Here is a 27,461-nt window from a genome sequence, read left to right as displayed (position 1 = left end):
GCCACCCCTCCCCCCCCCCCCCCCCCCCCCCCCCCCGTCCCCATGCAGGTACTATGAAACCGGCAGTATTAAGCCCGGAGTTATCGGTGGCTCCAAACCAAAGGTGGCAACTCCGAAAGTGGTGGATAAAATCGCTGAGTACAAACGCCAGAACCCCACCATGTTCGCCTGGGAGATAAGGGACCGACTACTGGCTGAGGGCGTCTGTGACAACGACACAGTCCCCAGCGTTTCATCCATCAACAGGTAGGTGGAAATCCCTTATTATTATAGCGGACGGCGCAGTGCCAAAGTGCGTAAAATGCGCGCGCATCCTCCCTGGAACAGGCGACCTTTTTATTTTGAAAGTAAAAAAAATAATAATAAAAGAAAACAATCATGCGCAAAATAGGACAAATCATCACTGGAATAGGTATTCAGTCTCCAAGGCTTGACCTATAATTCCAGCCGAGCCTGTCCGCGCGGGGGGTGGTCTCTCACACGTGCAATTCAATCTCCCTCCCGGCGCGGCCCTCCTCGACAACGGCGGCGGCGCGGAGAGCCGAGAGGCTGGGGGCCGCGAGGAGTCACATCTGTCCCGATAAAAACCGATCGATAGCTCGTAACCAGATCCAGAGGCAGAAGGAAATACCCAACAAAGCCGCTCGATACGCGGACCACACTGCGGCGGAGGCGTCTTCATCCTGAGCCAAGTCTCCAACACAGAGCTGTCATACATTATTATTATTATTATTATTATTATTATTATTATTATTATTATTATTATTATTATTATTATTATTATTATTATAAGCAATATAAATTATCTATAAATAAATGTAAAAAACAACAACAAAAAAAAAAACAGGCGTACAAGTGTTGCGCATTGGATAGATGAACTCCAAACATTTTTTTTTCGGCACTGAAGCATATAAAAGTGATACTATACACCTTCACCTTTTTACTCGAGGCGGGACAGCAGTGGACAAAGTGTCCTCAGACAGAGGACGCTGCTGGAAACCCCCCCTGCTGCATGTGTGCAGTGTGAAAGAAGAAGAAGAAGAAGAAGGGGGAAAAAAAGCCCCGTAGTGCCTGCCAGTGATGAACTTTGGTTAGGAGGCACTGTTCCAGAGAGCTGGTCATCAGCATTACATTTTAATGAGCTGAAAAGAGTCTCATAACACATCCAGCTAAATGCAGGAAATGGAGGAAACTTTGCACAAAAAAAAGGAAAGAAAGAAAAAGAAAGTTAAAGGCTGCCCTTGTGAGTATTCAACAGGTTTATTTTTGGAGCATCACTCTCTGTTTTTATTTGCTTATAAAAACAGATAAGTCTTTGTTATTCTGTTTTTGTTTCTGCAAAATATTAGCAATAATTTCAAAGTGAAGACTGTGAAACAGCACAATTAGGAGTGAAAATAAGTGTCTCTATAAGCCACATTACTGTGGACATTAATAATTAACACCAGACTTTGTTGTGTGTGCATTTACTTTTTGTCCCAGTTTGTTTTAATTCTTAAAGCAAAGACTCTGAAAAAGCTGCTGACCTCACTTGTTTTTTAATCCTTTAGATAAGCTTAGTTGAGACTGAATTTACGTTGTTATGATTTTTTAAAAATTACTCTAACACTTAATAGTTTTCACCTTATTTTCTTGTTGTTTTTGCCAAAACAAAATGTGGACGACGAAGAATGAAGAGTGTAAAATGCAGCCAAGGAGCAAATAAAAGAGAGACAGCAGACCCCTGGTGGTCTCTGTGGTTAAGACGCTGACCTCTCCTCTGTTGACTAAAGAGCTGGGCTTTAAACACATTTTTCCTGCATGAATTATTAAAGATTACACAGAGACCGGGTTGCACTTTGTTGTGTTGTCGCAGTGAGGAGCTTCCACCCTCTGCCCCACTGGACAAAAAACCAATAGGTGGATTTTGATCATACTAATCAACATTTTAAAATCTCTTTTTGAGTTAGATATTTTTTTTTTGTTTGTTTTTTTCATAACAACCTGGCACAAAAGTCATTAACTCACCCTTCCAGATTGCTTATTCAATATGAACAATAGAGACTCGAAACAAAGTCCTTGAATTTACGAGACTCCCTCAAGTCATGAGGTCAGATAACTGCTGTAGTGAGATGTGGAAAATTCAAATAAAATATTGATGTGTGTTTTCTGGAGGACTTTGTTGCCCGGCCTGAAGGAGACAGTGTGGAGGACACATGAGATGGCGAGGAGAATAAAAAGAGTCTGATGTACATATTTGCCCCAGAGCAATTTAACCCCTTACCTGCCTGACTCAGGGCTGATGCCTGATTCTTGGCCGCTGCGCAAACACGTGGACGTCAGTTGCCTCTGTGAAATTCTGGTCTTGTCACACAATTCGAATAAAGGGCTTTCCGTGTGGGATTTGTGTCGTTATGCAGTGCTGCTTGTTAATCAATGATCTCATGTTCTCCTGTCAATCAAAAGATTATCATAGTCGTGGTTTAATGGATGAAATCCCAAAGGAGCAAAAGTTGAGTTTGTGTAAATCCTAAAGAGTTTCAGAAGTCATCAACTTTACACATAAAACATAATCTTTTGAACTTTTACTTCTGTAGTTTTGTAATGTGGTGACACGTGTTTTTTTTTTTACTATAGATTAAAAGATGTGGCAGTGGTCTTAGCTTGGGCCACTATTGCCTTCCTGTCACATATAATTTATAGATCACCATTTGCATTTGCTGTTCCTCGTCAGCATCCATCGTCAACTTTGCTTTGTGGGAGTTCCAGTCGATAAGCTCTTTGAGCCCAGAGGCCGCCTGTATCCTAAAACCACAGAAACACAGAGGAAAAATACTGGACAAGATGACTAAAGAGAGATAGAAAGGATAGAATAAAAAGAGGATTCTGACAGAAAAACGTGAGAGAGTACAGTAGCAACGGGACTGTAAAAAGATGAGAAAAGAGGACGGAGGGGAGGGAGTGAAGGATTGGTTTTGAGAGGTGAAGGAAGAAGAAAGAGCGAGGAGAAAAGAGGGGAGCGGGGAGCAGGAGAGGGAGATTATTAGAGTTGGCCAGGTAGAGCCAGTGAAGCTGATCATTGAGGTGAATTGATGTGATTTCATGCTTTGTTTGCAAGATCATTCAGACCAAAGTGCAATGAAGACTTTCCCGCCACATCACATCTTACTGGTATGGGGACTTTATCATATTTCTAAGCTCAGAATCCAGCTAGATTGAATCCACAATCGCAGGGGGGCATCCCCTATTCAGCTACACACAGGAGCAGAGAGATTGCCCCTAAAGCCCAGAGATTGGCTATCTGTGACAGCGGCCTGAATATGATGACACAACTACCCCGAAACGATGGAGCACTTGTACATGCACAGACATAAGTGGATGTGATGTGTCATGTTTAAGTGTCCCGGGTTGGCTGCTTTGGTGTGAAATCTCAATGCTCTGGAAGCAGTATTGATTGATCCGTGTCTGTTGTTCACTTCATCAGGATTATCCGCACCAAAGTCCAGCAGCAGTTTCACCCGTCCCCCGACGGATCTGTCACACCGCTCTCCACACCTGGCCATACCATAGGTGAGGGTGCATCCAGTAAAATGAACCAGTGACGCAGAAGAAAATACACACGTGCGCTCAGTCATTCGAACACAAACACACAGACGCTAACCCTGTTTTCTCTGTCAGTGCCCAGCACAGCCTCCCCTCCTGTGACCAGTGCCTCAAACAATCCCGTTGGATCCTACTCCATCAACGGCATCCTGGGTATCCCCCGCTCCAACGGCGAGAAGAGGAAACGGGATGATGGTAAGGAAGACACAAGAACCTTTTTTTTTGTTTCCCATCCTTTGAGTCCACTTCATCGATCATCTCGTACGTTTTTTTTTTTTTTCATTTCTTGTGTGTGAAGAAGTTTATGACAGCGCTGGAGCCACGAGTGTTTCTATGTTTTCTCCAGTGACTTGTTATGTTGTATATCTGGCAGGGCGAGTGTTCAGGGAGTGCTGTGATTCAGTCCGTTTTTTACCATACAGAAAGGCCTACAGAGCTGCATCTCTATTTGATGCCATACTCAGACCTATTCTTGATATCCTCTATAGCTGTCATACAATTCTAATCCCCTTTGGCGAGACATCAGCACTGCTGTTCTTTCATTCCTGCAATGTCACTAGAGGCAGAAAAAGCTCTTTTGTGATTCTCTATCTTCTAACTTGTTAACTTATAGTCATTTAATAATCTGCAAATACACAAGAGATTTCTTTTAATTTTGACTATATGATGAAAAAATATATTGGTGCAAAAAAATAAACATAAAAAGCCACAAACTGGCCAGAAAACGGACACAGACACACTCAAAGATTATGTGGAAGTCTATCCAAGCTAGATTTTCTCATTCCTAGGCAGAGCCAGAAAGTGGACACACACTGCCTGAAGGCTAATAGATTATCGGTTGTGCAAACAATTGGCTTTTTTAATGCCTATGAATTAACATGTCCCTGGTGGAGGCCTGAACAGGTGTAGGAACAGACCGGTGGAGGCAGGGAAGGGGCTTGCACGTGTGTTTGTGTGTGTATGTCTGTGTGTGTGTATGCACATGTGCAGTTCTGTGCTTTAAAGGTGGCTGTTGGGATGATATGGTATAAAATGATCTCAGAAAGCACTTATCAAAACAGGCCACTTCCTTCTTTTGTTTCTGTCTCTTTAGTTCTCTGGAGTGGCAACCACTTGGATGGAAGGAAAATAGGACATTGTAAGTTGAAGTTAGACAACCTTCTTTTTTGCTTTCAGACTATATATATATATATATATATTCACCTTTCACATGCAGATTTTGTTTTGTTATGTTATGAGCTTTCAAGGTGTGCTGGGGAAGATTCTTCCAATATATAATCTCCTGAGAAATTTCAAATAAATTAAGCTAAAGTGACTGTGGAAAATCACATTTTCCATGTAATGGCATGCAGTGCAGTACTGATCTACCGTGTAGCGTTTTATAGAGTGGATAGCTGTGGATTTTTACAAAATCAGAATCAATGCAATGTTAACTTAGACAAAAATGTGTAGCTTTTGTGTTTGGTCATTTTTTTTACCTTTTAACTTTTTTTTAGAAAACACAAGCATTGTTTTTGATAAAGAATGTTGGAACCATTTAAATCAGTTTTCACAGCTTGAAACAACAAGCTAAAATATTTCATTGCAAGACAACTCCACAACCGCACTGGAAAGTAGAATTAAGGAACTAACTAATTGTAGCTTTAGCTTTGACATTCTTTTAGAATATTCTGCAAAGGACTCAGCATAAGCCAACCATTTCAAGCTTGAAAGTGTCACACGAGTCTGCTTACTTATTACAATATCTGTCTGTGTGTTTTATAACGACGCAGCACACCGTCCTTGCACCGTTTGTGTTGTGACAGTGTTGGCTTGTGCTCCTTGTGTGACTGAAGTCAGCGGATGCCCTTTTAGGAAGAAAAAGGTCCCCATTACTGCAGGGCTGTAGAGATAATGTAGTGTGACACGCGTTATGTACACCTGGTCCCTGTAAGACAAGCCTCAGGGACAGAGGTGCCATACGAGCTATTAATCTGTCCTTGTCATGTGTTATTGCAAATTAAAAGTAGCATGTTACACCGGACGGCTTTGAGGGTAGATGGGAGGAGGAAAACGAGAGGCACGGAAGCTGTGGAATAAAAATTGGATGAAGCAGCCTCAATGAGAACTGAGCAAGGATTAGTTTTAGGAGTTGTGGAGGCATTTTATACTCACCTGTGCTTGGAAACACGTGTTTGTGTGGGACTCGCTGGCTCGAGATGCTCTTCTCATAGAGAGCATTGTGACATTTAAAAAGAATTTACAATTCTGCAGAGAAAAGCTATTAATTCACAAATAACCCCCCTCCCCCCTCCCCCCTATCATGGATGTGCAAGCTATTGAAAAGACAAAAGAAATAGCCTTAAGGGGGAAAAAGAGAGAGTCTCAGTCCTATCTGTGGAGAGATTGGTTTGCATGTCTGCAAGCAGAGATACCAATTATGCCAGTGCTGGGAGAATGCGTCTCAATGCGCCGCTCTGCCTCCTCCTCCTCCCACCATCATCACCACACACACCAGCACCACCCCACTCTGAATCCATCCATAGCCAGATTTATTTGTGTATCTCATTACAGGGAATGGAATGTTGTTCCTGCCAAATGCATTAATAGCAAAGTGGGGAAATTAGCCTGTTGTACAGCGTGTTCTCACTCACTCATTTAAACCTATAGTGGAAGTTGAAGCCAAGAAAAGTCAGGGAGGATTGGGTGAAACTGCTGAGTATAAAATGTGCATTGGAGTGCAAAAAGTTAATTCTCCAAAGATTATTTTGGTCTAATTCACTGCTGTAATTTGTGTTATTTTCCAAAGGAAATCTGCCTTTCAGGGCTGCAGCCTAATGAAAATTCAGTGTTTTCCTTGTCTTAGCATACAGTGACAGGCTACCCCTGACCCTGCTGCTGTTTGCAGTCAGGTTGATGTGACCTGACGGTATATTTTCTCTCATCGCTGGCTTACCAAGTCCTGGACGGAGCCCAGAGGAGCTCCGGGGAGGACAAGCAGCAGGGAGCTACAGTGATAAATTAGATGGAGAAAGCAAAGGTCATAACTTGTGATTGTAGCGTGGGTGTGAGATGAGTGGAGAAGGAGCTGATGAGTGTGTGAGAGTTGAGAAAGAAATATGGCCCAGCGGGTTGCTCATTCATGACACAAAAGAACGATCATAGGCTCCAGCCGGAATCAAATCAACCTTGCTTGATAGCTTGAGAAAAAAAAAAAAACCCGTCTCTGTTTTGATTTGTTCACATTTGATATTTGCCCCCTTTGGAGATTCCAGAGTAGATCTTTTAACACCTATGACCCATTTGCAGAGTTTAAATCAGTTAGTGTATGGATTTGAACCTGGGCCTATACTCTGGTTGACTAGTCAAGCCACTCCGTGACAATGAGTCAAAAGAGGATCACTTTTAGAAAATAAATGCATCCAGAGTGAGACAGAAAAAGTGGAATCATGAGCACTATAATGGCCCTGATGGGCTGTGTGTGAGAGAGAAAAGCCCAGGTTTGAGAGGGGCCACAGAGCGTAACATAGAGACAAGAAGCTGTTAGGGCCCTGACAGAGGAGGAGGCACAAAAGGGGTCCTCGCTGCTTTCCTCCCCCTCCTCCTTCTCTCCTCTTTCTCTTCAACCTTTCATTTCTCCTTGTATTGTCCCCCGTCTTCTTCCTGAGCCTTGTGGTCTGAACATTTGCATCAAGCAGCATGACTGTTCGAGACCGCACGTACAGTTGTAAACAATATGCAATAAGTTCGATCACAAAAATATATAAAGAGGGAGCTCGCTCTGTTGAGGGGAATCATGTCAGAGAAAAGTCAATTATGGGTTGCAATGGCGAGAATTAATGGAGCGATGCGTTACTCAGCTTGAGGAGGGGGAAAGAGGCATGAGAAAAGTAGGGATTTGTTAATTGCATTTCCAGAAATACTCACCACACAGGGTGGCCACGTTAAACGACAGGCTGGTCCCGAGGAAGGAGATGAAAGGACAAAAAAGAATCAGAGAAGAGAATGGAGTTTAGTTTCAAGAGGAAGACGGTGTAAAAACTGTTTTTTAAAGCTGATTTCTAGGTATCTGATTTGGTAGATACCCAGAAAGATTCGTTTCAACAACATAAAGCCTCACAGGCATACACTGTATTCCTCTGAAAATGTTTACATTTCTTGCAGAGCAGACACTTTGAGGAAAAAGGCAAACAGGAATCAAACTATAACCTCATATTTACAAGCCAACATACTCAAATGTCTAACCTTATTAATACTGTGTACTTACAAACTGGATTGCTGTGCTTTTCTTTATTTATCATAAACTTTCTGCTTTGGTCTCAGAACATAAAGCGAGGTAAATAAAATGCCATCGACACCAACTCAAAGCTGCCAGTGAGAGCAAATTTCAAATAAGCATCACTCTGCCTGCTGACAGTCAGTACATTGGTTGGTGGTGCTAAATCGAATTAATAAAGCTCTTAAACACGCCACAACATAGCAGGATCTTAACAGCCATGGCAGTGTTGCTGCCTCTCTCCTCCCCCCATCCCACCCAACTCTCTCCTTTCCGCTTCAGAGGTTTCATAAATATAGCTAGCTTACAGGGAAGGAGTGTTCACCCTCTGGGTATACCCGTTTGTTTGTGCTTTTCTTTCTCTTTTTCTTTTTTTTTTTTTTTTTTACTGAGCTCAACAGCATTTTAAAAATCATCAACAAATGATCCACACTTTGCTATTGAGCATCACTCCACCTCTCGGTGTACGACTGATTCGGGATCGGTTAACTCGCACCCTCTGATCTAGGAAACCCCACATGTCATTGATTTATGGAGGGAGCCAGGCAGTGTGTAGGAATTCATTTGCCTTTCAAACAAGCCTCCTCCTCTGGTCTTCTCCTGAGTTATCTTATCACAGGAACAGCAAAGATGAAAGAGGGACATTTAGTACCACTGTGTCACACCGGAAAACTAACATCCCCCTTAGAGACTAGGGAAAATATAAGAGCTTTTGATACCTTTATGTTTGTAACAGCTACTGTCATTGGTTAAGTGTGTGTGAGTGTTTTTGTGTGTTTGTGTGCACAGCAGTTAGCCTGATGGAACAACAACAAAAAAAAAAAATTCTTGTCTGCATTTGGTTTGAAAATGCTTGATCTAAAATATTTAAATAAGAGCATGAAATGTTAAACTTTTTGGACCAAACAAGGTCAAACAGTTCAAGCAGATGAAAAAGAGCGTGTTCCAGATATGACACGTGTGAGAGCCACCCTGTGAGACATTTGTTTTTATCTCCTCGCACACTGGTGTTAAAACAAAGAGATGCGGTGAGCTGGTGCTTTGGGAGTGATAAGAGAATACCTGCTGAGACACCCGAAGGGGTTGAAGAAACACTCACACACTCACAATCTGACAGTCGGGCTTCACACTCCACTTGACGCGCCGACTGTCAAGGAATGAATCTGATTTATCGTAGCTATCTTATGATATATGTCAAACATAAACCCTTTAATAGCAAATTTTGAAAGTTATGAATCAAAGTTTATATCTCAGTTTAAAGGAAAAACCATTTTTTTACCCACATAAATTTGGGAGTAACAGGGATTAGTCTGAATAAATGTATTAAAATGCCTACCGCTTAATTAGCAACTTCCAAAACTGGCATTTTTATTTTTAACGTGAAGCCTTTATTTATATTTAGGTCACAGGAAGTGCACCAAAATGTATCCTGTGATGAGAATCTGTGTTTTCTGCTGCTAGGTCAGAGGGCTTGATTAAGTGTGTGAGGGGAGGATTAAGCATGCATCTCTGTAGTGAATGACAAACACTTGCTATTGATCAAGCTTGCCTCTTTTATCAGACCAGCTCATACGAGGTAATTAATGAATCCATTTTCTCCTCTGTACCACAAACAACAATTGAGTTTTGTACAGGAACACCCCTGGACCACATTCCTTAGCTCAGGAAAAATGTTTAGAAAAAAAGTCTAAAATATTCTGTTAACTTGTGGTAAGAAAAACACGCCTAGCTGGAAAAAATAAGATTCCTTTAAAAAATGCTACACAAAGATAAAGTCACCCTCCCATCGACACGTACACTCAACTCAATTGCCGTCTTCTATCCCATTCTTTCAATGGATCTATTTCTTGGTGCGAAACGGGTTCATCCTCTGGCCTCAGCCATTGAAAAAAGGTCAAGCAGCCGAGCAGAATGGCAATATCGCCCCTGAAATGGTACCATCAGTGGAACATGATTGATCAATTGAATTCCATAGCACAGAAAAATGTGGGATTAAGTAGAGTATTATACGCACAATGAGTTGAGGCATGATGTTCATTCCAAGTTCATTTCGCCTCCCTCCTCTGCGAGCGGATCAGGCAATCAATAGCGGCCTTGCATATCATATATCACCGCTGCCTCGCCCAGGAGAGAACATAATCTGCTGCAAATTTAGAATGACAGATTTGTACGGGAGCTAAAGCCCTCATCCGCCGTTGGTGGCGCAGTGTAGGGAGGAAAGGGAGGGCGGTGGGAGGCAGCCAGTGGGGTGGAGGTTCCTGGAATGCTGGCTGCAGGTTTTAGCTTTAGTTTTTTTTTTTCTTTTTTTTCAGTGCTCAGGACATGATGAGTGAGCAAAGAGGGAAATGCAGCGGTGGCGGTGGACTCCCCACTCGAGTTGATAGGGTCAGAGATCAGAGGAACGAGGAAAGCTCATTTGTTTATATAGTGTGTGACCAAGTGAGGAAATGCATACGCTTGCCCTCAATGCCCCATCCTCATTCGGTCCTGAGTACCATCCCTGTTCTATTCTGCTTTCCAAAGGACAGGCTATATGTGGGGGATGGAAAGAGAGAAAAAGAGAGAGAGAGAGAGAAGGGTAATACGTTCAGAAGGAAATAGTTCAGTTAAATAATGGCTCTCCATTTCCCACTGGCAGAATGAGAGGCTCTGGATGTAATCGCCAGGCCCACTTTCTCCTCCTGAAGCACACGCTCTCCCTTACAAGTATATATTTGCACTGAAGGTAATCCATCAATTATCACAGACCTATCACTGATGCTGTGCTGATGGGGGCCGCATAGAGAGGGGGGGAGGGGGGCGCAGCTTGAGTGAGTGTGTTCATGTAAGTGTGTGTGATCAAATGAGAGTGACTCAGATGGCTTTATGCTATCACACTCATACCAGAAGAAATCCCTCAGAAATGTTTCTCTTATCTCAGTGTTTTAGCTCGCTAGGATAATGTCAAGTAAAAAGTCATGTCCTGATGCAGATTGTCCTTCCTCTTCCTCTCGTTTCTCTAGATGGCTCTGATGGCTCGGGCCCGGGCAGCGATTCTCAGGGCAGCGTGGAAAGTTTAAGGAAGCACCTGCGGGCAGATGCCTTCACCCAGCAACAGCTGGAGGCCCTGGATCGTGTGTTTGAAAGGCCTTCCTATCCCGATGTCTTCCCCACATCAGAACACATTAAACCTGAACAGGTTCGACACCAAGATTTTTTGAAGTGGAATTTTCTTTCATGTGGCTTTTGAAATGTCAGTTTAACACTTTGTCTCTTGAACTACCCTTGTAAGAAGCAGCAGAACTAAATACTATGTGTAATTAAATTTTATATATACAGAATCAGGATATGTGCTGTTGTAGATCCACAGCCAAACTGAATCAAAGTCAAATCAACACCTCTAAATTCTTCATATCAGCAATTTTTTCAACTTGATTTTTAAAATGTTTTTTTATTTCATTTTTTTTTCTTCTGAGATTTAGCAAACATCCATGGAGGCATTGACACCTGGCTCTAGTTTTAACTTTTTTTGCTTTCATCAGTTTGGTGCATGTTTGCCTATAATTCTGTTGCTATAATTCCAATTCAGATTTATCTGTGGTCTAGTTAAACAATATCAGATTCTGAACATATTTGTTTTTGATCAAAATGTGAGAAGCATATACATCCCAAAATTGAATTTCTGTTGGCCAAAAACAACATTACATTTTATTTTGAATGAAAATCACCTCAAAATAACCCACAAGCCTAGAGCCTATTACAGAGGATAAGCTTTATTTACATTCATCAGACTGTTAAACAACAAGAGACTATTAATTTTTCCATTGGAACTCTGTGAGGGTGCCCATGCAGCCTTAGCAGTGCTCTAATTGAGTTCATTTTCATCTCTGCGCGATCGTGGGGAATTACAGCGGCGATAAATCAGAGGGACAGCCCCTCAGCCTGCTTTACAGCCCCTAATGCAGCTAATTACCAAAGTGATTTCTACGGCAAGATCAATACCAAAACGAATTGGAAATGACTTGCAATCACAAAGAGTGGAGAAGAAGGTATTAAAAAGGCGAGAGAGGGCTGGAGGAAGGGGGAGAAAAATGGCGTCAGAATGGTCCAGAAAAATCAGTTTTAATTTAATGTAATATTAATCAGCCTGCTTTCCACTCTTTCCATGCACCTCCTTTTTTCTGCCTGTTTCCAACACCCCCTCCTTTTCTTAAACTGGTGAAAAGGTGGGATATTAGGCTATTAGAGGCTTGTCTGGTGTCTGCGTCAGGGCATTAAAAAGCCATTTTGAAGAGGCCAGGCTGAATAGGCCTCATCCCTCCCACACTTCTGGCAGCCATGTGGTCAGGTCATTCAGGGCCCCTCTGTGCTTGCCACTCGCCCTCCGCCCAGCCCTGCCCAGCCCTACCCACATCCCATCTGCATGACAAAATGGCTCTTGTGCTGCGGAGGCCCAATGGAATAGAGAGGAACATCCAGCCCAGTGCCAGGGAACAGTTGTAAGCAGACAATTAGAGTTTATCTGGGATAGAGGCAGACAAGACTGGGGTCACCAGCTCGCCCCCGTGGGACCCCCAACCCATTGAGACAAACAGATGCACACACGCATTCTGACACGAACACTTGCATACACAAATGTGTGTGCAAACACTTATCCTTTCAAAGAAGAACTGGGTCAGGAAATGTCATCTCATTAACAACTAGGATTCATCACAACTGCAAACAGAGTCTTAATCAGAGATTAAGGGGAATAAATCAGAAGAGACCAACTCTTCAGAGAGTTTTCTGTGAACAAGGGACTGCAAAATGTAAAAGATGACTGGAACTCCAAAAGATATTTTACATTACAAAGTAAAATGCAAATATAAGCATAAAAATGTAACCTTTTTTATGGGCTCATCCTAGAAGCAGAGCACAAAGGTTGATTTTGAGGTTGTACTCCCTTTTTTCTTAAATAAAAAATGGAAGAAAAGAAAAAAGGAAGAAAAAAACACCACATGTCTCTCCTGTAACAAAGCCCTGAATGTCTCCTCCCTTGACTGGTCACAGGGATGACTGCAGTGGAGCACAAAGAGCCAGCTGACACCCCGTCCTTTCACTCCTCTCCCAATCCCTCTCTCATCCATCTTTCCCGCTCTGCCTTCTTCTCAGACAAGCCCTAATGCATGCATACATCATCACAGGTCGTAGTAAAGCATAGGGAGCAGAGACGGAGGTGACGTTTACAGAAATATTTCGGTGGAAACATGGCGAGAGAACCACAGATATCCCAGAGGTGTCAGTCAATCATATTTTATATACTGTCGCCTAAATTGGAGGAAATCTGCTGTGAATCTGTCATTTAAAATGAGCTTGTGGACAGTGCATGAGCGATAATAACCAGATCGTGACCTGATCTTAGGTGGAATGTGGTATTAAATAAAGACAGCTGCTGCTTTTGATTGCCACCTGCTCACGTGTGCGTGTGTGTTTGTGTGTGTTCGTCTACAGGCAAACGAGTACTCTCTCCCATCGCTGAATGCCGGCCTGGAAGATGTGAAGCCGAGCCTCTCCACCAGTGCCAGCTCCGACCTCGCCTCCAGTGTCTCACAGAGCTACTCTGTTGTGACAGGTACAATCTGATTCATGCTACATTGATTCCTGAAAGAATGCACACAGGTGCAGCAGTGAAAGACACCCGCAACCAAGGTGGTCAGTGCTGAGAAACATATAGCAGAACAATGTCTTCTGTGTCTTATCAGCTTTTTAAAAATCCTTCTCTGTCTCCTTTCACTGGACTAGTTCAACTGTTTTATAAAGTTACATAAAAAGACTGAAAATACACTTTGAAATACAAACAAGGAACTAACTAAAACTCTCACATTCATTAGGGCTAAACAAAATAACCACATTTTAATACCAGGCATGTGGTGATCATTCATATGTTCAAACTGAAGGTCTATAATTCCACATATTCACTCCTTAAACAAAGGTAGCTGTTTTCCCCAGATAATATTTACATGAAGCTGGATGTCTTACAAGTTTCTGAGCCCTTGAACCATAACATGCCTGAGCAATGGATGAGCCTGACCAAGCAAGCATTTCAAAAATAAGTGTAGGAATGGATAATATTTAAGAAGATTTCAATATTCATCATAATCAATTGCTTTAGAGTATGGCAGAGGTGTGATCTGATGGGCTTCCAGATCTTGACTGTCCAATTTGACATCATTCTAAATGGCTTGATTGCTTTGAATGCTTCTTGGAACCAGGAGGTAAAACAATAAATAGAAGAGTTATAGAGTACATAGAAGTATTTGCAGCAAATTTAATCATTTTATAAGCAGAATCATTGGTTGTTGTTAATCTAACTGCATGATTTCACTATTACGCTGCTTCAACTTAGAATAAATAAAGTGAGCAAATACTGCAGGTACTTTGTCACAAATTCATCAACAATGTGACAGCCACTCTTATCACTAAATGAAAAAAAAGCACTTTTAAGGCCCTTTTGAGACACTGAGGTGGCACACCATCTGAGCCCATTAAATCCTGCAGGTCTTTCACACGCTCGGCTCCTAACCTCCTAACCGGCTACTGTGTTAGCCCAGATTGGCTCGCTAACAGATTGACTGGGAGTGTTTCTCATAAGAGACAGCTGCTGTTCTCACCGCTGCATGACACTGTCATCAAAGACTATCATGGCTTGTTGATTGACAGCAGCTGGAATGGCACAGTGGCTGTGTGGCTGATGTTGTGGACAGAGACTGTCAGGCAAAAAGGAAAAAAAAATGCAGAAAAAGAGAAGTAAAGCACTATTTTTTCTAATTTATAAGCTGTTTGAAGTTGTAATGTCCACTGCAAGTCAATAGGGATTGGTAGGCTTGTAGTATCTGTATCACATAACCCACACGCGCTGAATTGCTCCTTGGCTTCTTTTGCTCAGCTCTCCAGGTTGATGGCCACCTGGATAATTGAAATATTGCTTCATTGTGTGAGCTGAGGCTCCTTCCCAGGAGGGGTTAGGTTTACCGATGGCCACACTGACTCCCTAAATACACCAGGGTTTTAATAAAAGTCCCATAATGATGCAGTGGGAATCAAAGTCAGCGAGTGCACTCTGTGTGTGTGTGTGTGTGTGTGTGTGAGAGAGAGAGAGGGTCAGTAAGGAGGACAGCATGATTGAAAACTGCAGTCGCCCATCTCATATGATCCCTGTAGTCCAGCCCCAGACTCAGGCACGGAGTGATGAGAAAAGAAAGACCCCCTTTTTATTCCTGAAAATGTGGGAGGTAGCTTTGCCCTGGAAAGTTGGGCCTCAGGAGAAGAAAGGTGTGTTTTTGTCTTTTATGCAGGGCTCCTCCCTATGAAAGTGGTCTCGCTCTGGGGAGCAAACTCATAGCAGGTGGCCTCAGAGCCACCTGGGGGCTTGGGGGCTTGTAAAGAACCACAAATTGCATTTAAAGAAGGAAAACTAACAAAACTTTTCTTAAAATGCAATATGACAGCCTGTTTTAGTACAGCTGTATAATTAAAAAAAAGAATGTGTTTGGCTATTTTCAACACAAACAAAATTAAACTTGCAAGTAATAACCAGCAAACTTTTATCACTTAAACTGTGCAAAGTAATACATGAGGCAGTGTGTAGGTTGTTAGTGCATGATATTATTTTTTTTCCTGCCATTAGGCAACCCTGTAAATAGGAAAGTATGCCAAGGCTGAGAAACTGCTAAATTACCTTCCTCACTTAGGCTGGAATCCAATTATCAATAAATTATGCTCTCATACTGGATGGAGCCACAAGATTATATTCATTCTTTAAATGTTTTTTGCTCCCAATTAAAATTTGTGCCGTTATTGATCTTGTTGATTTTAATGTCCTGGAATTTGCATAATCTATTAAAGATGAATGATTAATGAAGTGCTCAGTTTTGCATTCCAGGAGCGCTATAGAGCGAAAGCTAAGGTGGCCATGTTTTGTGTCCTCTGTTTACCCTATGAGTGTGAAAGAGACGGTTTATGTGGAAGGAGGGTGGCAGCAAAGATAGTGCATGTCTGTGTGTATATTTAGTTAATGAGTACTGTTAACCACTGCGTCCATAGATACATGTAATGATTCACCTCAGCTCTCTGAATCCTTCTAAGTATCATTTCTGCTTCTACACAGTTTTCTTTTTATACACTTGATCATTTTAAGCAGTAACATCCTGCAGATTTTATACATTTTTACTTTACTTATTCCAATTCAGGCAGAAGTTAAGTATGTAGAATAAATGATGTTTTAATACTGCTTCACCCAGTGAGAGTTTAGCGGTCTCTCTGCAAGCTGGGTTAGATAATCACTCTCAACAGAGCCTGTGGGAGGGAGAAGTGTAAATGGGCACCCCTCTGAAATCTAGCAGATGTGAAGATAGAGCTGGTGGTTTTATTCTTTTTAAGCTTTTTTTTTTGCATCTATTTCTCACCGTCTCGGAGTGACAAAAGACAAGCCTGATCATCTAAAGGAGCTGAACAGTTTATTTAAGATGTGCATTCTGGGGTTCTTCTTTTGGAGTTTCCAGCTATTTCTCTGCTGAGTTGCAAACAATGAACCATTACCTAGCCTGCAGTGTCTGCTGTGCAGCCTGGTGACAAATGGTTGTCTGAGCTCTGTTAATGCCTGCAGCCCCCAGCTTAGAAATTAATTCTTAACCACCACCTCCCTCAATACGCACACTAACCTTTAAGCACACATTTCATAATGAATGACGTTAAAACTGTAGCGCGTGGATGGGGAATTCAAGCCTTTACTGCAAAATGTTCTTGGCTCATTCACAACTTTGACTGCTGCTCTTTTGTTCCTTCTGGTGTTACAAAATATCATACTGACAGTGCAACAGAGCAATATATTTAAAGCTGTGTTTAAAACATTCCTTACAAACTTTTTTTTTCTTGAATACATCCAAAGGAAGTTTTGCTTTGTACAACTGAAGGAATGAAAAAAAAAGTTTCCTGTTTTCTAAATGTCAACCTTTCAAAACAAGAGTGTTAACCGGCAAATGTGCGCCAGAGTTGTAGCTAAATCTGGACGCATCACTCCAAGGATTGCTGCAGGTTCCTAACAGTCCATTTCTATGGTTGATGGGGTCTGTAGATGTGGTATCAGTGGTCGAGCAGAGACAGATGTTGGAGAACTCTATACTGTCTCCTCTCTCTCAGAGATGTGTTTGCTGGGGAAAAAAGGTCCCCGCGGACTCTAAGTTTATCTTCCATCTCCATCATCAGTGCCTGTGATTTGACAGCTTCCCGTTTTCCCGGGCGCTGCCTCGTCTCCAGGACAATAAGCAGCACCATGTCTGATTAGTTTCAGAGTTCAGTGGTCTTGAACGCAGCATTTGTATCGGTTGTTGCTGCGTTGTAACCCCCGTCTGTTTGACAACGGTTGCTCAGGCGCTGAGAAAACAGAAGCAAACTGTAGTATATGCAGGAGGCATCAAATACATTGCAGATAGATTTGACCCAGGCCTCCTTGCGTGATATGTGCATCAGAAAGGTTCATCTGCGTATGTCATTTGAAAGATGCTCATTAATTTTTAATTGTTATATCTAAAGACTAAATTATAATTTCTCAAGTTACATTTTTTTAATTCAGATATTGAACATGTAAACTATCATGCTTTTATTGCATTTGTAACTAGAGCTAACCTCTAGTCCTACCTTGGCGTATTGTCTCGTATCAAGAAGTTCCATTTTTTTCAGGAGGTACATGTGCCCATGTCAACTGGAGGGGAACTGGACTTTTGAAAGCTGTTGTAACTTTGAAGAGTTTAACAAAGTACACATTGGTTATAATTAGCTGAGGAGCAGAACTGAGCACCAGGGATTTGCCATAAATATGACATACTTGGACTAGGCATGTGACATAGTTTCAGTCCACCCAATTAAATGCAAAGCAGACTCGTTAGAACATTTCTGTTCATGCCAGAAAGTCAAAGCAAGTGTTTTTAATGATCTTTTCATATGTTAGAAATGGCATTTGTTCGAGATGACGAAGGATCCCTGTTACTCTGCTGAAATTCACATTTAGAGCTGTTAAGGCAGAAGAGATTTGGAGAACCTGCTACAAAGCCATCAGCTGTGTTCTCTGATCCTCTTGTTTTACGTTCTGAAGGCTGACAGTGTTGCATCCCCCTTCAATACAACAGCCCTTATCTTAATGAGGAACTGCAACACACAGTCCTGTTGTAAAACAACAAAGATGAGGGAAGCAGCTAATGAGGCTATCATGGTGTCGGGAAAGAGCCATCCCAGGCCCCAGCAAACAGAGCGGGCTCTGCAGCATGGCATGGAGCGACCAGAGACAGAGCTCACATTGATTGCATATGTTCAAGAGGCAGAGCCGGACGAAATGGCCGATGCCAAGACTCATCAGCCAAATTAGATCAAAGTGTAGCATTTTGATCTGTCTTCAAGCCAATTGTTTGGTTATTTGTGGGAGTGATTTTGTTGCGAGAAAGCAGCCGTGAGATTACACTGTTTGTTTTCCCAAAAACCTTGGGGAAATTTTTTATGCATTTGAGCTTGATTGATCAGGCGCGATGTGTTGTTGCAACATTTCACTGGTGTATGTTTACGCTTAGCTGAATAAATCACTGCTGGGTGCATATGAGATTATTATTATAAGCTATGTAAATGCACAAATCAAATACTAAAGACTTCTTTTCTGTTTAGTATTCATGTAAAAGTTCTGGTTTTCAGTTTCTTGAAGATAGGATGTCATAACACTCCTTGTGACGTTCCTCATCCTGTAAGGTCCCTCTGAGTTAAAATTTTCTGCCCCATCTGTGTTTTCTTTGATTCAAACTGCTTCTGATAATAACAAATCAAACCATTTATTCTGATTGGAAATGAATAAACCATCCATTTTACCATTCATATGTGTGACTGACATAAATGTATACAGAATGTGTGGTGTTGTATGTCTGCATCCTATCAAGATTCTTTCTTTTTTTTTTTTTCTTTTTTTTTTTCACCTGCCAGACTCTCATCCGTCATATCCGCCTTCCATGTGTGTAAAGCGGGAGCCCCATGAGGCATCCTTTGCCCCCTTCACCCCCTCCTCTGTTGGGGATTCTGCTCTGGCTGACATCTTGCCCCACCAGTCCAGCCTCTCTGTAGATGCCTCTACTCCCAGCTACCTTCCCCATGCCCACGGCCCCTGCTACAGCCAGTATGCCAGCCAGCCTTTTATAGCAGGTACTGCTTTACCCACAAGGCCCCAGAGTTAGAACAAAAAATCAATCCATTTCATTCTGTTCATCTGCCTTACCTCTGTTTCATTTTTACCCCTTTACCACTTCTCATGCTGCTTTCATGGCTCTACTGTTGTGTACACAGGAGCTAAACTGACTTTTTGGCCCTAATTAAGAGCACCAACTCTTTTTTTCCTCTCTCAGCAATGCTTTTCTCCACATCTGACCCCTCGCTCATCTCTCGAGTTAACAAAAGATTTTCCTACGCTTCAGGCAACGTGACAGCCTCAACGTCTAGGGGGCCAGAGCAGGTCCAAAGAGGGGGGAGGGGAAGGCTGCAGAAGCCGAGATGCTGATGCATTGGCCTGCCCTGGACCCATAGCACTCAGTTCTGTCCCACCAGTCCCCCCCTCATCATCAAACCAGACCTGAAGCTGTCACTGTTAATTAAAAGTCTGAATGTGGAGCAGAGCAGAAAGCGCTCTCATTGGCCCAATGCTCCTGTCAGGTTTAGCTGCTTAGGACATAAGTTAATAACAAATACATTGTTCCAGTCTCTGATTAGATAATCAATGCAAATAACTTCACTCCAAATTACTTGCAAACTACCCTGTGAGAAAAACAATTGTGAAATGACATTGTCAGAGACAGTGCTGCTGCTTTTTTATTACCATTGAATACCCTTATTATTTTATTTAGACTTTTTGTTTCTTTTCCCCCTGTGGGTGTATGTGTGTATGTAATTTTCTAGTAATAAAACAAAAATTCAAAATAGACAGATTCACTATTACAAAAGTGTGCATAAAGATACATTACATAAGAACAATTATTTAAAAAAAGAATGTTTTGGTAAATTTTTCTTTCCTATAAGATGTTTGTGTGAACAAAATTTTCATATTCAAGCAGAACTGATAAACTTTAAATCCAGGTACCAAACATATTAGTTAAATATTCACCAATTATGTATTTTGTTTTCTTTTGTCTTCTTATGTAATACAGTTTTAGTTGATATCAACTTTACCTTGATATACAAGACAGCATAATCAACACTGACTTTAACTTTGAAACAAAATGTCAAGGGTACTTTTTCACAATAAAGGCACCTTTATATATGAATTATCAATGCTTTATAAATAGCTTTTTGTGAGTTTGTAAACAAATGAAAAAGCTCTAATTTATAAGACAAATATAAGACACTTTAAAGCAGACATACTGTACATTTTTTTCATTTCTTCATAATTAAATTGGTATTTAAGTATTAAATGTCTTTTTTACTAGTTTAACAAATGATTGGTAATGCTTTATAAATTGTTTCCAAACTCAGGAATAACCTATTCATAAAGCATTAAGAAATCCTTTATAAGGGGACCCTTATTGTGAAGTGGTACCACATCAAGCATGCTTTAACCTTAAAAAAAGATTTTTTTTATTATTGTACATATACAAAGGGTTTAAATTGTTAACTCTGGACTGGTCTCCATTAATTTAAGTGGAAAATATATAGATGTCTTTCTCTATATTTGAGTAATAATTAATAGTTTGTTTTTTTTTGTTTGTTTTTGCCTGCAGGTCGAGACATGGCCAGCACCACCTTACCTGGTTACCCACCTCATGTCCCCCCCACAGGACAAGGCAGCTACCCCACCTCCACACTTGCTGGAATGGTTCCTGGTAGGTGATACTGCTTCCTTTTCATGATGCAGTTAATTCAAATGTGAGCGACCATTTTTTCCTGTAGTCTCCTTCAGGTAATCTTGTAGAAGGCTGAGGTATACTGACAAAAAGAAAACAAACATGAAAATCCGACGACAACAGTGAAAGCACCTTAAAGCATCGCTCCTGGATTGAAGCGAGCTTGTTATAGCTTTATAAGGCTGCGGTTAGCGTGCGGTTAGCATCAGTGGATGAGAACATTAGATGAACTCGATAGGCGATCACCACAATCAGTGGCCGTGAGATAGGACAGTTCCTCTCAGTTACACTCCAGCTCCCAGCGCTCATTACCCTCGCCGTGTCCACACAGAGCACTCTCACCAGCCCCGTCGATAAACACCGCTTTTGCTCCTCTCCTCGCCTCCCCGGACACCCAGGGCTACAGAGCGTATCTCTTTCCCCTCTACTTAACCTGCAGTTCAGGTTCACAGCAAACAGTTAAGGGTCAAAACACAGAGGCGTGGAGGGCCTGTAAATATTTAAATCACTATCTCTCTCAGGGATGAGCTCAAGTTACACGACCAGCAGTGAGGATGCTGTAGCTGCCAGCCTGTGTAAATCTGTCCTCCAAACAACTGAAAACACAACTCCTGCTATTGTTTAAAGGCATGTACCCCTCACACTGACCAGTGATCAAAGCAGCCCTGTAGCATTTTACAAGTCAGCGCAGGGAAGAAAATTTCTTTTTAGGTTACATGCAACTAGGAGTGTTTATGTCACATAAAAAAGAGAAAACACACAAACACCTTCATCCAAGGATTAGATTTAGTTTGGCCTAAAACATAGTCAAAGCAAAGGCTATTTATCAGCAGCCTGATATAAAACTCGGACTTTATAGCCTCATAAAAGAAGGAAACTTGTGGACCTCACAGCATTCCTCTCTGAGACCCTCCCGTTCCTTCCACCATGAACTGTGCAATGCAAGAAGATATGTGATTCAATTAGAGAGCGTTTACACAGAGTACAGTTGACTAAAAGATAGGCAAAAAGCTCTTATTGAAAAAGAACAGAGGAAATCCTGTGGCTTAACAGAGAATTGTTAAAATGTATATTTGACAAAACTTTGCTGTGTTGTGCACATTATCGAAAAAAACATTTTTACTGTTTAAATCTGAGCTGTTGCTGTTCACTAATGTCTCCACTAATAACTGATTTGACCTTTTTTGTAGGAGGAGATTTTTCTGGAAACCCTTATTCTCATCCACAATACACAACTTACAATGAAGCTTGGCGGTTCAGTAATCCAGCATTACTAAGTAAGTTCATTCGGATGTGTTTTCGATCAGTTAAAACCAAAATTAAGATTTTGCAGCGTATGAACAGTCCTCTATAAAGATTTGTGTTAAATAATGTCTGATCTCGTGGTTTCCAACGGCTCGTTCTTCTGTTAACTTTCAGGTTCCCCTTATTATTATAGTGCCGCATCCCGTGGCTCCGCACCTCCCACTGCTGCCACTGCCTATGACCGCCACTAGTTACCCCGGAGACCAGCTCAAAATGCATAACCAGAGCTTCGGCCTCCATATTGTCCCTGTCTGAGAAACACTGACATCAAAGGGAAGCGAGGTGGACTTCCAAATGAACCCCCTACCCCACTCCCCACCGTCATCTTACGTGATATGGAGGAAAGGACGGGCGAGACTGGCGCCGGTGCATCCAGCTTCAGCGTTACACACTTTGGGTCCGAGGAAACCCAATGGCGTCTGGAGCCCACCTGTCATGCCCTCGCTCTCTCACAGGCCTGAACTTTTCCAGAATGACTTTAAGAGATTCTATAAATATATATATTATAAGATATAAATTGGAGAAAACCTGTGTGAACAATACCATGTGGAAAAAAATGTTGTGGGTTTTTAATTTTGCTCCTTTGTTGCTGTTGTTGCTGTTGTTGTTTTATTCACGGATCTTCACATTCCTTTGTGTAACAAACTGCAGTATTTTTTTCTGCTCTGAAGAGAAAAGTCCAGGGAAGATGATTGTGGTCCCACAGTTCGATAAAAAAGCGATTTGAGGCAATGTTTTGGATCCACTTCTAACACCTAAAGAGATGGCTTCAAACTGTAGCACAGAGATTTTATTTCAGATGCTTTGACATCCTGTACTCCCACTTCTCCTGCCCATCAGATAGAACACCCTTCGGTGTTTATGAATCCGTCACACAAAGAGCAACATCACATGTGTGGCAACCAATCAGATGTAAAAATGGAAATCATTTTGCAAAGTATGAAAAATGTGGTGAACATATATTTTAAATGCTTCAAGTTTTTTTTTTTTTTTGCATATAAACAAAATCATAAAAGATTATTTAGAATCAATATCACATTTTCTGTCTTTGCTCTTTTTTGCACTAAGACTTTTTCCACTTTTTTTATTTGTTTTGGTAGATTCACTCAAAGGTTAAGAACATATTTTAGATTCATTGGTGTAAAAACACAAAGCAAACAGTGATTCTTACAAGATTTGAGTAAATTACAAGCCATATTTCTTTGGCTAAATGATAAAACCCTATAAATTAAATTTTACTTAATTCAGCTACCAGGTCAAATAAGGCTGTGGGAAGTGGGGGTGCTGGGGGTGCTACATCACCCCCAGGTAGATGCCAGAGGAAATGCATGTCAAAACACATGGTTTAAAAAACAACAACAAAATGAATAAAAAGTGATTTAATTAGTGATCCATGTGTTTTATTTTAATATTATCGAGTTTTTAGATCTGATATATAAACCAGCACAAACACGTTCTAAGCATCCTCAACTATGGCTATGTGGTCAAGAACAATGGATGCCTACAAATTTTAAAAAGCTCCATTAAGTTGTGCAGAAAAACTGTAATTTAACCACAACAATTGCTTTACAAACATGTTCTGCAATCTACATTCATACATGTTCAACCTATTCGATTGTCTTTAAAGCATTCATATTCACCTCTCTCGATGGGGTTATTCTCCACAGGGCCTGAAAAGAAATACTGCTTTATTTTGCATTTTGGGAACTATTTTGTGAATGTACTCCTTACAACATTTGCCAAAGACTTAGTTTGATATTTAATATTTTATTTACAGTAAATGTATGCATTATTAAATCAGTATTATCTTCTTACATAAGTCAAGATGGAACGTGTACGTCAGGATTTCTCACCAGGTGATGCGTATGACTGTAATGAGAAAGGTCAAAATCCAGTGGCTCAATATTCCAACGACAAAGTGCTGCTTTTTAGGATAATTTGTGAATAATGTGAAGACAATTCTTCTCTGTAAATATAATGTCACGACCACTGCAGTATCATGCTAATGTACTGGTTCCCTTTGTAGATACAGACTGAAAAAAAAAATCATGCATTACATTTGTGTCTTAATGTAACGTGCGCTGAGGAAAGATACAACTGCTGTATAACCTATGGCTACGTCAGGTTTCAGATGTTAACATCACATAGGTTGTCTGTGTCATTTTGTTTTACTTTCTGATTATTTGTTGTCCTGATGTTGTTTTCTGTCACTATGCAATGAGTTTAATGGATTTCTGAACAAAGTTTTACTGTCGGGCTCAGAATAACAAATCCCCATGGAGAACAGGATAAAAATCAAAGGGATGGTTCAGATCTTTTGAAGTAGGGTCTTGTGGAAAGTCTATCAATAAATACTATCTTACCTGCTGTAGATAGCTCTTTGAACAAGCTCTGTTTCGAGAAATCGAGTTTAATTCTGTCCAAATTGATTAGATAGAAACTAGGTCAAGACCAAAAGTGAATTATGATTGTTGTAAAAACAGCTACAATGTCAATATTTCCATAGCAGTTCATAAAAAGGCTATCTTTAAGAACTTTACATCACTGTTAGTTTTGCATTACGCAGGTATTCCTGCATAAATGTTTTATTATTCCTGGAGGAAGTGCCCCTAACTGTACTGGAAGTGCCACACCTAGCTGCTGCTGCTATCTGCAGTTGCAAATAACCATAGAAATCTATGTAAATAATCACATTGCCTGAAGCAAAGAGCAATTTATAGGTTTATAAACTAGAATTATCATAAATCATTCTGAAGTTTTTGAGAATGGCATTTGAAGATGGTGGGATTCCGTTGGTCTTTGTCTCAGTCAAATTAGCTCTTAGCTCAGCAGTTTGATAATAATTAAACTCAATTTCTCCAACTGAACAGAGTTTTCTGCAACAGGTAAGATATTAATTGGTCATATCTTTTCCACAGAACCATGCTTCAAAAGATCTGAAATATTGCTTTAGAAAAAAAATGTCCGAAAGTCCTGAGGCGTGAACGTTTCTTCACTTTTGCTCTCCAAAGTCTCTTAAATGAAAATCCCAGTCAAAAATGTTGTCCTGTTTGCTTTTTGATCATCTTCCAAATTAGATGCTCATCAGCTTTTGTGTACAGAAACACATTATTCCCATGCAAATACAACCGCACCATCCCTCCACCTTTCTACTGGTACAAGTGTTTAGCATTGGTTTTCTCTCATTCTACACAAGCTAATCTGTTGTCAGGGTTGTGCGTCATTGCTGAGAGAACCAGAAAACAGAGAAACAGGCAGTGGTCCTGCTCTCCATGAGAAGCTATCTTTCTACAAATTGCACTTGGGATTCCTGTCCAGTTGCAGTTTAACATATCTGAAAATGAATCACAGCACAGTGCGGTGCAGTGTGTGAACAGTCAGGCAAACTTTTCGCTTTAGGAAGTGGAGCACCTCTGCTAGACTGGGTCTTCCTGCTGTTGTAAAGATGATGCAGGAGATGTGTCATGGACATTAAACGGATTTCTGATGAAAATCTATAAGGAAAGCCTTGTGGCCTCAATCATTGTTCTTTTTCAGTTCTGTTCCAATTCCTTTTTGTGCACATGAGAAATAAATTCTTTTATATGTCTGTTGTTGACTTGATGTCCCCTCATTATTAACCCCATAAGAAAATGATTCAGAGTACAAGGTTGCTGAGGAGCATCTCTGCTCCTGCTGTATTGATGTTTGGTTTTATGAACAGTCGGTACAACACACGGCGCTCATGGATTACAGCTCTAAAATATGACGTACATGATCATGCAGTTTGAGTGTATTTGTGTGTGGCTGTTGGAGAAAATTATATGAGTAATGATTAATGTTTAATTAACTGTAGTTTACGGTAAAAAGAACAACTGTTTTTAATTATTGCGTATGTGAATGTGTGTGTGCAGAACTGATAGAAGGGAGTTAAACAACGAGGCAGTACAGTTGGCAGCAGAGCATTGCCCCAGCTTCAGGCTTCCAGTATATTTAATGATGCATTGGTTTCATCCTTCTATACCACACGGCTGCTGCCTCACTTAGACTCTGCACCCCCAAATGCAGCCAGTTGTAATTCAATTTCTCTGCTTCCTCTGCCTATTGTTTATTTCATGGATCCCCTGTGAAGCATCAAAAGCTGCTGTTTCTGTCAGCCCCTAACTGTCCTATGTGTTTGTCATTCAGGGCTTGTTAAAAGATAAAACACACACACACATATACACACAAAACACACACTCCCTCCTCTCCCAGCTGAGAATTCCCAGTGGTAAAATTATTCCATTTAGATGGGAACTTTTTTTGTCACTACCCTGTCTAAATTGGCATATCTGGCTCTCTCGTAGAAACCAATAAACTGTGAACCCGGATGCATCTGTCAGTCAAGCTCATCTTTACTTTAGCGGGCCAGATGACAACAACAGGAGAGGAGACGCACACACCAGCACAACGGAACGCACTGATTGGCTCTCATCAGTTAGGCATTACGAAAAGCACCTGTCATCCTCAGGGCTTCTCAAAGCGGCGCAGAGAGGCCCCTGCCATGGGGCCAACGGGCCAGGCGCAAGATTTACTCAAACACTTCACCCTCATTGTCAGCTTGGCCTGCTGATGCCCCACAGCTTGGCCTCTTCGGCGTGATTTATGTCTGTCACTGATAATATATACAGCAAAAGATGACTGACAAAGCTAGGTGGACACAGTCTGCAGAAAACCCTACAAATTTAAAGCATCAAGCAGCAGCATACTGGATTAAATTCATTATTTTCATGAGAAATGTTGTCTATTAACTTTACCCACTGTTAGGCGATGGCTAAAAGAAAAGGAGGAATTTAGCCAAGTAACTTGGGTAGTACTTACCCAAGTATGTTCAATATTTCTTCTTTTATCCTAATATATTTTGAAGAATTGTGTTGCTAATCTCACTTCTCTACATTTATTTTTCATTTTAATGGTTTATAATTGGATGCAACACACAAACTTAACAGAAAGCGGTGGTCATTGTCAGATGTACATTATTTTGATGTTCTACCACCAACAGACAAAGGCAAATGATAATGCTTTTGCTTATGGATGTGCTTGTCCATTCTGTTAGCAAAATATCTCATCAAAACACTAGACACATTTTATTGAAACTTTTATAAAACATTTTAAAAAACAAGTAACTTTTCGAGCTAATCCAATTCAAGATGGCCACCACAGCCAACTCAACCAAGAAAACACAAAAATGGGCTAAAATTTTGTTTAAAATGGCACCTTGAAGAGTAAAAGTAGTGCAGGGGATTATTCTCCCACAGTAAATTACTATTATATGCAAGTACAAAAACGCATCATTGAGTGTAACCCTGTCAGCGTAAGACTTGTGAATAATTGCCCCCGTTTCGAAGGTTGTTCTTTTTATTTTTTTGAAAAATAATAGTTTTACACAACCATTTGTTCAAAAGAAAGAGGAAGTTCTG

At 41.0% G+C, this 27,461-nt stretch overlaps 1 protein-coding gene across 21 annotated transcripts in view; it reads left to right on the top strand.

Moving 5' to 3' along the window:
* pax2a (paired box 2a) overlaps window positions 1-25,612 on the top strand; it is a 28,851-nt gene extending 3,239 nt beyond the window's left edge. For 4 of the 21 annotated variants that reach the window (XM_025009380.2, XM_025009376.2, XM_025009378.2 and 1 more), the window contains 10 exons: window positions 49-246; window positions 3,464-3,549; window positions 3,658-3,777; window positions 4,676-4,720; window positions 10,840-11,015; window positions 13,307-13,427; window positions 18,815-19,030; window positions 20,596-20,697; window positions 21,909-21,995; window positions 22,157-25,612. In XM_025009380.2, the coding sequence (XP_024865148.1) occupies window positions 49-246; window positions 3,464-3,549; window positions 3,658-3,777; window positions 4,676-4,720; window positions 10,840-11,015; window positions 13,307-13,427; window positions 18,815-19,030; window positions 20,596-20,697; window positions 21,909-21,995; window positions 22,157-22,278 (1,273 nt within the window). In that variant the 3' untranslated portion in view covers window positions 22,279-25,612. Of the gene's footprint in view, window positions 1-48; window positions 247-3,463; window positions 3,550-3,657; window positions 3,778-4,675; window positions 4,721-10,839; window positions 11,016-13,306; window positions 13,428-18,814; window positions 19,031-20,595; window positions 20,698-21,908; window positions 21,996-22,137 lie in introns of all 21 variants that reach the window. The other 17 variants (XM_025009388.2, XM_025009384.2, XM_025009382.2 and 14 more) reach the window with 7 other exon arrangements.
* Window positions 25,613-27,461: the final 1,849 nt, after the last annotated feature.

The sequence above is a fragment of the Kryptolebias marmoratus genome, linkage group LG22 (assembly GCF_001649575.2).
Source record: "Kryptolebias marmoratus isolate JLee-2015 linkage group LG22, ASM164957v2, whole genome shotgun sequence".
Classification (NCBI taxonomy): Eukaryota; Metazoa; Chordata; class Actinopteri; order Cyprinodontiformes; family Rivulidae; genus Kryptolebias; species Kryptolebias marmoratus.
Note: the sequence above shows the minus strand (reverse complement) of the source record. Positions and strands in the feature narration are given on the sequence as shown.